The sequence below is a fragment of the Carlito syrichta genome, unplaced genomic scaffold (genome assembly GCF_000164805.1).
Source record: "Carlito syrichta isolate Samal-C Ts95f unplaced genomic scaffold, Tarsius_syrichta-2.0.1 Scaffold313449, whole genome shotgun sequence".
NCBI classification, from domain to species: Eukaryota; Metazoa; Chordata; class Mammalia; order Primates; family Tarsiidae; genus Carlito; species Carlito syrichta.
The window spans coordinates 507494-517080 of NW_007257545.1; the positions used below are offsets into that span (position 1 = coordinate 507494).

Here is a 9587-nt window from a genome sequence, read left to right on the forward strand (position 1 = left end):
AGCCTGTAATCCCAGCATTTTGGGAGGTTGAGGTGAGTGGATTGCCTGAGCCTGTGGGTTCAAGACCAGCCCGGGCAACTTGGTGAGACCTTGTCTCTACTATAAATCAAAAAATTAGCCGGTGTGATAGTGCGCGCCTATAGTTTCAGCTACTTGGAAGGCTGAGGCAGAATGATCCCCAGAGCCTAGCAGGTCGACGCTGGGGTGGCCATGAGTATGACACTGCACTCCAGCCTGGGTGACAGAGTGAGACTCCAACTCAAAAAAAAAAAAAGAAAAGAAAAGAAAACAAGGAAAGAAGACTGGGACACCAGGTCTAAAGTCCCAGGTTCGGGGACAAGTCATTCTGCCTTCCTGTCTCCACTTCCTTCTCCACTTTGGCTCCACCAGCTACCTACTAAATTTTCAAATGATTCCAGAATTGCCTAAAAGGATGCTCTGACCCTGAGTTCTGATGAGTCTGGACAAAACCCTCTTCCACTGAATCCATCTAAGAAATGGCACCTTTTTTTGAATTGGGGGTCTTACTCTGTTGCCCAGGCTGGAGGGCAGTAGTTCAATCATGGATCACTGCTTCTCAAACTCCCAACTCAGTCTTTCAAGTAGCTGGGGCTACAGACACACACTACTATGTCTGGCTAATTTTTATTTTTTATTTTTTAGTAGGAGTCTCACTCTGTCACCCAGGCTGGAGGACAGTGGCACACTCCCAGCCACTGCAGCCTTGACCTGCTGGGCTCAGGTGATCCTTCCACCTCAATCTTCCAAGTAGCTGGAAATATAGGCATGTGCCACCCGCCTGGCAAGTTATTTTGATTTATTGTAGTGATGAGGTCTCACCAAGTTGCCCGGGCTAGTCTTTAACCTGTGGGCTCAGGCAATCCTCTCACCTTGGCCTCCCAAAGTGCTGGGATTATAGGCGTGAGCCACCGTGCCCAGCCTTGCCTGGGTAATTTTTAAATTTTTCTGTAGAGATGAGGAAAGGCTGGTCTTGAACAAAGCAATCCTCTCACCTCTGCTTCTCAAAGTGTTGGGATTACAGGCATGAGCTACTATACCTGGTCAAAATGGCACATATTTTTAAAGAAACTACATGGAAATTGAGAGAAGCAGAATAACCCTGAAAACAATAAAACACAAGAGTTTAAAAGTATACCTACTGGCAAGTCAATCTTCTCTACCTGAGCTTTGGAATAAACGAAGAGTTTGAGTCCTGGTCATAGTACTTACTAGCCATATGATTTGGAGAAACTATTTATCCTCTGGGCCTAGTTTACTTGTCTTTAAAATAGGGATAGCTGAGCTCGGTGGCTCAGCCTGTAATCCCGCACCTTTGGGAGCCTGAGTGAGTGGATTGCCTGAGCCTGAGGGTTCGAGACCCGCCTGGGCAACTTGGCAAGACCTCATCTCTACAATAAATCAAAAATCAGCCAGGGTGGTAGCGCACGCCTGTAGTTCCAGCTACTTGGAAGGCTGAGGCGGAAGGATCGCCAGAGCCCAGCAGGTCGAGGCTGCGGTGGCCGGGAGCGGCCACTGCACTCCAGTCTGGGTGACAGAGTGAGACTCCAACTCAAAAAAAAAAAAAAGAAATAAATAAAATAGGGATAATAACAGCATCTTTCCCATAGAATTGCTGTAAAAATGAAATGAGATGAATGCACATTGCTTATTGTAGTATCTGAATCATAGCAATCCCTTGGGGAATATTGGAATTGTGGAAGAAGGAGGTTTTGTGCTATGTTTGGATTTGACTTAGCTAAAGGCATCTTTTCCTTCAAGCATCAGAGGGTCTGAAGCTTTCTGACAAGAGAACCCACTCCATATAGGAAATGGTTGACTAACCCAAGACAGGTGAGAAGACGTTATTGAATAGTGTGCTAATGATCACAAGCTCTTGATTTCATTTATAACTTAGTTTAACCAACTAATGTCCTTGTGTTAAATAGAATTTTTTAGACTGAATAAACAAATACACTTTTCTGTAACAAACATGCTTTGTAAACTTTAGGTCTGTCACGTGTCTCATGGTTGAAGGTTGCATTCCTAGAAGGTAAAACAAAAACTTTGTAGTTAACAATTAAATATCTCAGGAAGATTCTTGCTCTTTCTCAAGATACCTTGAAAAGAGGGCGTTTTTTAGACAACAAGAGGTAGAATACACATCGATTTTAACAAGAGCTTTGTCCTACCTGGGAGGCTCCTTGCAGTGTTCTGGCAACAGGAATGCAGCTACTTTCTAATCTCCTGAGCATTTGCTGAAGAGTAATAAAAAATCAAGAACTTTGATATTCTCAAAGACTTTTTTTTCCCAATAAGACTGTCCATTCTCAGGCCAGGCCTAGTGGCTCAAGCCTGTAATCCCAGCACTTTGGGAGGCCGAGGTGAGAGGATTGCCTGAGCTCAGGAATTAAAGACTAGGCTGGGCAGCTTGGTGAGACCTCGTCTCTACAATAAATCAAAAAATAAGCCAGGTGTGGTAAGTGTGTGCCGGTAGTTCCAGCTACTTTAGAAAGCTGAGGTGGTAGGATTGTCTGAGCCCAGCAGGCTGAAGCCACTGCACTTTCACTCCAGCCTGGGCGACAGAGTGAGATACCAACTCAAAAAAAAAAAAAGATTGTTTCTTCTCAGTAGTGCTCATCAAATATCATTTTGGTCTGCCATCTTAGTTGTCTTCCAAAACTGATTCAGGGTTTTGGGGGCATCTACTTTTATTTCATATTAGTTGTTGTTAGTGTTATTAATGATGACCACCTCACACATTTTCTCCACCATTGGATATTAGTGGAGAAAAGGGCCCCAGCTGTGGGAAGACATTACAACAGAGTTTTATTTATTTATTTATTTAGTTGGAGTCTCACTCAGTCGCCCAGACTGGAGTGCAGTGGCCGCTCCCGGCCACCACAGCCTCGACCTGCTGGGCTCCGGGGATCCTTCCGCCTCAGCCTTCCAAGTAGCTGGAACTACAGGCGCGCACTACCATGCCTGGCTAATTTTTTGATTTATTGTAGAGAAGAGGTCTCGCCAAGTTGCCCAGGCGGGTGTCGAACCCGCAGGCTCAGGCAATTCACTCACCTCGGCCTCCCAAAGCGCGGGATTACAGGCTGAGCCACCAAGCCCGCCACAACAGAGTTTCATAAAACAGGTTTTATAAATACCAGTTAGGCCTTGGGACTCTTGGCAGATGAAAGGGACTGAGGCCATTTCTATTTCTTAGGTCTTCCACTACATCAAAAAAGAAAAGAAAGATACAACAATATTGGCTTTTAAAATTGTAGTGTACTTTACATGTGTTGATGTTCATTACATGAACAGTTTTAATGCAGATAAAAAATACAGGGACTAAATATATAATCCCATTGGGAGATATTGTCAAACATCTGCATTTCAAGGTCATTCATGAATTTGAGGCTTTCACTTAATGGCCCTTGTGAAACTGATATTGTGTCAGAATGAGCATGGAGATAGGCATGAGCAATGCCCACCCCTAACCTGAGTTTCAGGGCAGATACCACTCACCATAAAACCTGGATGAAAAGCCCTGTCAGCCCAACTGAATAAAGAGGAAGGACCGAAGTTTGTGGGTAGAGAAAAGGCAGGATCTGGAAATTACTCGTGGTGGTCATACCTAGACCCACCCACCTGTTAAAAGAGACTTGCAAAGTAGCTGGGTGTGGTGGTTCATGCCTGCAATCCCAGCATTTTGGGTGGTGGAGGTGGTGGTGCCTGAGCTCAGGGGTTCAAGACCAGCCTGACCAATAAGGTGAGGCCTCCTCTCTAAAATAAAGAAAAAAAAATTAACCAGGCATTGTGGTGCGCACCTGTGTTTCCAGCTACTTGGAAGGCTGAGGTGGAAGGATCACCTGAGCCCAGTGGGTTGAGGCTGTGATGACCATGAGCGTGCCACTGTGCTCCAGCCTGGGTGACAGAGTGAGACTCCAACTCAGAGAAAAAGAAAAAGATACTTGCGAAGTAATATGGAGTCCTGCTGGACCAGGCTACCACAGGGGTGAAGGGCATTGGATAGGCGTTCGGCCAGGGAAAGCACTGGTTAGCTATGACCCGAGGAGCTGTGGGAGACAAAAGGTGACAGGAAAGCTGTCATTCAGACCCTGGTGCTAAACTGCCGAGACAACATGGAACATTCTGTAAGTCCCGGTGGCCAGGATTAGGCGCTGGATGGGGGTCACTGCCACTCACTAAACATGGAAAAGCATATACCCTCATGGCCTCCCTTCTCCGAAAAATTGAATTGGGAGCCTGGAGACCTGGGTTCAGTTCTGGTTCTGACATGATCTTGCCAGGTGATTATTGTTAGATCCCTTTCCCTAAGACCTTCTCTTCATCTGTGAGATGTAAAAGTAATCTCCGCATTCCTCATTGGGTTTACAAAAAAATAATAGCTGGGCTCGGTGGCTCAGCCCGTAATCCCGCGCCTTTGGGAGGCTGAAGTGAGTGGATTGCCTGAGCCTGCGTGTTCGAGACTCACCTGGGCAACTTGGCGAGACCTCATCTCCACAATAAATCAAAAATCAGCCAGGGTGGTAGTGCGTGCCTGTAGTTCCAGCTACTTGGAAGGCTGAGGTGGAAAGATCGCCGGAGCCCAGCAGGTCGAGGCTGCGGTGGCCGGGAGCAGCCACTGCACTCCAGTCTGGGCTACAGAGTGAGATTCCAACTCAAAATAATAATAATAATAATAATGTGAGAACTAACTTCTCCCTACAAAAACTTATTGAGCACTTGCTATGTGCCACACACTAGTATAGTTTTTATTTTATTTTTCAGAGACAGAGTGTCACTATGCACCCAGACTGGCCTCAAATGCCTGACCTTAAGCAATCCTCCCACCTCAGCCTCCCAGAGTGCTGGGATTATAGGCATGAGCCCCTGGACCTGGCCATTGGTATAGTTTCAAATATCTTCTTCTGTCTTCCAAGCTTGAGGTCTATCCTTGTGTGTTTGGAATATGTTTATCCATCCCATGATGAAGAACTAGAGATGCCAAGGAGGCTAGATGGATTTATTCTTTTGAGGTGGAGTCTCACTCCATCTTCCAGGCTGGAGTGCAGTAGCACACTCAGCCACTAAAGTGTCAATCTGCTGGTCTCTGGCGATCCTTCTGCTGCAGCCTTCCAAGTAGCCAGAACTAGCGCTACCATGCCCAGCTATTTTTTTTTTAATTGTAGAAACGAGGTCTCCCTAAGTTGCCCAAACTGGTTTTGAACCCATAGGCTCAGGCAATCCTCTAACCTTGGCCTCCCAAAGTGCTGGGATTACAGGCTTGAGCCAATGTGCCCAGTGATGAATTTAAATTAGGGAAATCAGAGAGTTGCTCAGAGAGAAAATAAATGACACAGAAATGCTGAAAGAGGAGAAGAGAGAAATTCAGAGCCAGCATGGCAGAATCTTTGACACTAACATGAAGAACAGCTGTTGAACTATATGAGATATTGATAAAGAGACAAGGAAAAGAGGAATCTTAGAAATGTTTGCCATGTGTCATAGCAACAAAGAACTTCAGTCAGGCTGGGTGCTGTGGCTCACACCTGTAATCTCAGCACTTTAGGAGGCAGAGGTGAGAGGATTGCCTGAGCCCAGGGTTCGAGACCAGCCTAGACAACTTGGCAAGACCTATTCTCTACAATAAATTAAAAAGTTAACCGGGCCGGTGGTGCATGCCTGTAGTTCCAGCTACTTGGAAGGCTGAGGCGGAAGGATCACGGCTGCGGTGGCCGTGAGCATGCAACTGCATTCCAGCCTGGGCAACAGAATAAGACTCCAACTCACCAAAAAAAAAAAAAAAATTGAGTAAAGATGTGAATTGCTTTTGCCCACATTTTGGCAATCAGGGGACTGGAGCCTCATTGGGACACTACTATGAGACTGACCACTAGGTGTCTTAACTTTATCTGGGTTACAATAACAACAGCTGGTGTTTCCAGCACTTCCTATGTGCTAAGTGCTTTCTGCATATCATCCCAGTCAATTCCCACTTTAATCTTATGAAGTAGAGGTATGTTATTATCCCAGTTTTACAGATATGGCAACTAAAGTTCAGAAGGTTAAGTAACTAGGTCACAGCTTATACAGTCTAGGCTTTTTTTTTTTTTTTTTTTTTTTTTTGAGACAGGATCTTATTCTGTCACCCAGGCTGGAGTGCAGTGGCATGATCATGGCTCACTGCAGCCTCCTGGGTCTAGGCAATCCTTCTACATCAGCCTCCCAAGTACCTGGGACTATAGGCACATGCCACCACACCTGGCTAATTTTAGGGTTTTTTGTTTCACTGAGCTACAAGTTTATACACAACGAACCTGTCTCCTGGAGCTTGACTGCATCGGGCCACGAGTTGACTAGGCCTGAGGTTCTGAGGGCCTGTCTGCTCAACTCTGGACCTGTGTTTCCTCCATAGAGCAAGTGGCTTGTGCAGATCCAGAAATCTGCCAGAAGGTCTGTAGCAACCCCTCTGGCTGTTCTGACATCGCATATCCCAAACTTGTGCTGGAACTCCTGCCCACAGGTAATGTCCCTTCACCCCTAAACGGAGTCCCCTGGCATATCCAGGAAGGAGAATATTGGCTGGGCTGTGATCTGAGGCAGCGGCAAGAGGGGAGGGCTGGGGCCCAGATCCAATGCCCCCCAATAAAACCTAGGTCCTGATGCTCCAGAAGGCTCTGCCCAGCCATCCTCTCTGAGGTTCTGCCTCCTCAGAGTTGAGCGCATTGGGATCAGCTGCTTTGGGCCTGGGATAGCAGACTCGTGAATGAAGGCAGCAGCTGACAGGAAAAGACAGAGGCCCATGACCTCCCTTCCGCCCCCAGGGCTCCGTGGGCTGATGATGGCTGTGATGGTGGCGGCTCTCATGTCCTCCCTCACCTCCATCTTTAACAGTGCCAGCACCATCTTCACCATGGACCTCTGGAATCACCTCCGGCCTCGGGCATCTGAGAAGGAGCTCATGATTGTGGGCAGGTGAGTCCTCACTGCGTGGGGTTGGGGGTGGGGAGGAGAGAGCTGAGCCCACCCAGAGGCAAAGTCCAGCCTGCAAATTACCCAGGCTGGCTCAGCCCCCTCTGATAACAAAAAGGAGGAGCACTAGGACTCTATGTATAAGATATTCATTCATTCAAGAGACGTTCTATGAGCACCAACTATGTATGTACCAAGTTCAGGGCATATAGCCATGCAAAGACTCAGTTCTTGCCTTTATGGAGCCAGAGGAGAAGGAAGGCAAACACGTAATTATAACCCTTATGAGAGTTGTGACGGGGAGTCAGGAGACCAGAGATTCAAGGGCACAGCACCCTACCTGGATGAGGATTTGAGAAATGGAGTCAGCCAGGCAAAAGAGAGGAGAGTGTTCTGGGGATTCAGGGAAATGCTTCTTTATCAAGGCTTCTGCAAAGTCCTGAAGTCTAATGGAAGGAACTAAAATGACTGGAATGAGTGGCATGTAAATCTTATGTAAAACACATGCAAATGAGCACCCTGGGGTTCTGTCACTCAAGAAGGTGCACCCTGAGGGCTGTCTCAGCCTTGGGTTAGGAGAAGAATTCTTAGATGTTCTTAGCACAATCCATAAAATGTTCTTAGCACAATCCATAAAAGAAAAAAAATGATACATTGTCATTTCATCAATTAAGAAAATAGGACCGAGTGTGGTGGGTCATGCCTATAATGCTAGCACTTTGGGAGGCCAAGGTGGGAGGATTGCTTGACCCCAGGAGTTTGAGACCGGCCTGGGCAACACAGACCTCATCTCTACAAAAAATAAATAAATAAATTAGCAGAGCATGGTGGTGCACACTTATAGCCCCAGCTATTCAGGAGGCTGAGGTGGGAGGATCACTTGAGCCCAGGAATTTGAGGCAGTAAGCATTGATCATGCCACTGCACTCCAGCCTGAGTGACAGAGTGAGATCCTGACTCAAAACCAAAAAACAAAAAGACAAGTCACAGAATGGGAGAAAATATTTTGCAAGCCATGTATCTGAAAGAGAATTTGTAATCTAGAATATATGAAGAACTCTTAAAACATAGTAAGACAAGCCGGGCTCAGTGGCTTAGCCTGTAATCCCGCACTTTGGGAGGCTGAGGTGAGTGAATTGCCTAAGCCTGCGGGTTCGAGACCCGCCTGGGCAACTTGGCAAGCCCTCATCTCTACAATAAATAAAAAAATCAGCTGAGCACAGTAGCGTGTGCCTGTAATTCCGGCTACTTGGAAGGCTGAGGCAGAAGGATCGCCAGAGCCCAGCAGGTTGAGGCTGCGGTGGCCGGGAGCAGCCAGTCTGGGCGACAGAGTGAGACTCCAACTCAAAACAAAACAAAACAAAACAAAAACATAGTAAGGCCAACAACCAAGAGCTTTGAATAGACATATCATCAACATCACTGGTCATTAGGCACATGGAAATTAAAACCACAATGAGATACCACTTCATACCTACCAGAATGGCTATCATAAAAAAGACAGATGAGGAAGTGGAGAAACTAGAACTCTCATACATTGCAGGTGGGACTAGAACCCTCATACATTGCAGGTGGGTTCAACTGCTCAAACAGTTTGGCAGTTTCTTAAAAAGTTAAATATAAACTTACCATGCAATCTAGCAATTACGTTTCCAGAGGTGAAAACATACACGTACACAAAAATTTGTATACAACTGTTCATATAAGCACTATTCATAATAGCCAAAAAGACAATCCAAGTTATCTTTTTTACCAATTGGCAAAAGATAAACAATGGCACGTAATGGCATATCCATGACAATGGAACTTTTTCATCAGTAAAAAGGAATGAAATACTGCTACATGTTACAACATGGATAAACCTCAAACATTGTACTTAGTGAAAGAAGCCAGCTGCAAAAGACCACACACCATATAGTACCATTTATAGGAAATGCCCAGAAAAGGCAAACCTATAGAGCAGCAGTCCCAACCTTTTTGGCATCAGGGACTGGTTTTGTGGAAGATAGTTTTTCCATGGGGGGGGTCAATGGGGAGGATGGTTTGGGGATGATTCAAGTGCATTACATTTATTGTTCAGATCAGTGGTGCCATTAGATTCTCATAGGAGTGCACAACCTAAATCCCTCACATGCACAGTTCACATCATACTCCTATGAGAATCTAATGGCACCGCTGATCTGACAGAAGGTTCAGGCAGTAATGCAAGCGATGGGGAATGGTTGTAAATACAGATGAAGCTTCACTCACTTGCCCGTTGCTCATCTCCTGTGGTGTGCCCCAGTTCCTAATGGGCCACTGACCAGTATTGGTCCATGGCTCAGGGACTGGGTCCCCTGCTATAGAGTCAGAAAGAAGATTAAGTGGTTACTTAAGGTGGGAACAGGAATAAACTGTATATGGGCACAAGGAACTTACTGGTGTGATGGATATTTTCAATCTTGATTGTGGTGATTGTTGCATAACTCTATACATTTATTTATTTATTTTTAAAATATGTGGTATTTTTTTTTTTTTTTTGAGCCGGAGTCTCACTCTGTCACCCAGGCTGGAGTGCAGTGGCATGCTCACGGCCACCCCAGCGTCGACTTGCTGGGCTCCAGTGATCTTTCCGCCTCAGC

The 9587-nt window shown here is 46.0% G+C and overlaps 1 protein-coding gene across 6 annotated transcripts in view; it reads left to right on the top strand.

The window, feature by feature from the left end:
- Positions 1-9587, top strand: part of SLC5A11 (solute carrier family 5 member 11) — an 86352-nt gene that overhangs the window by 71907 nt on the left and 4858 nt on the right. For all 6 annotated transcript variants that reach the window (XM_021718786.1, XM_008070488.1, XM_008070490.1 and 3 more), the window contains 2 exons: positions 6410-6517; positions 6819-6969. In XM_021718786.1, the coding sequence (XP_021574461.1) occupies positions 6410-6517; positions 6819-6969 (259 nt within the window). The remainder of the gene's footprint in view (positions 1-6409; positions 6518-6818; positions 6970-9587) is intronic.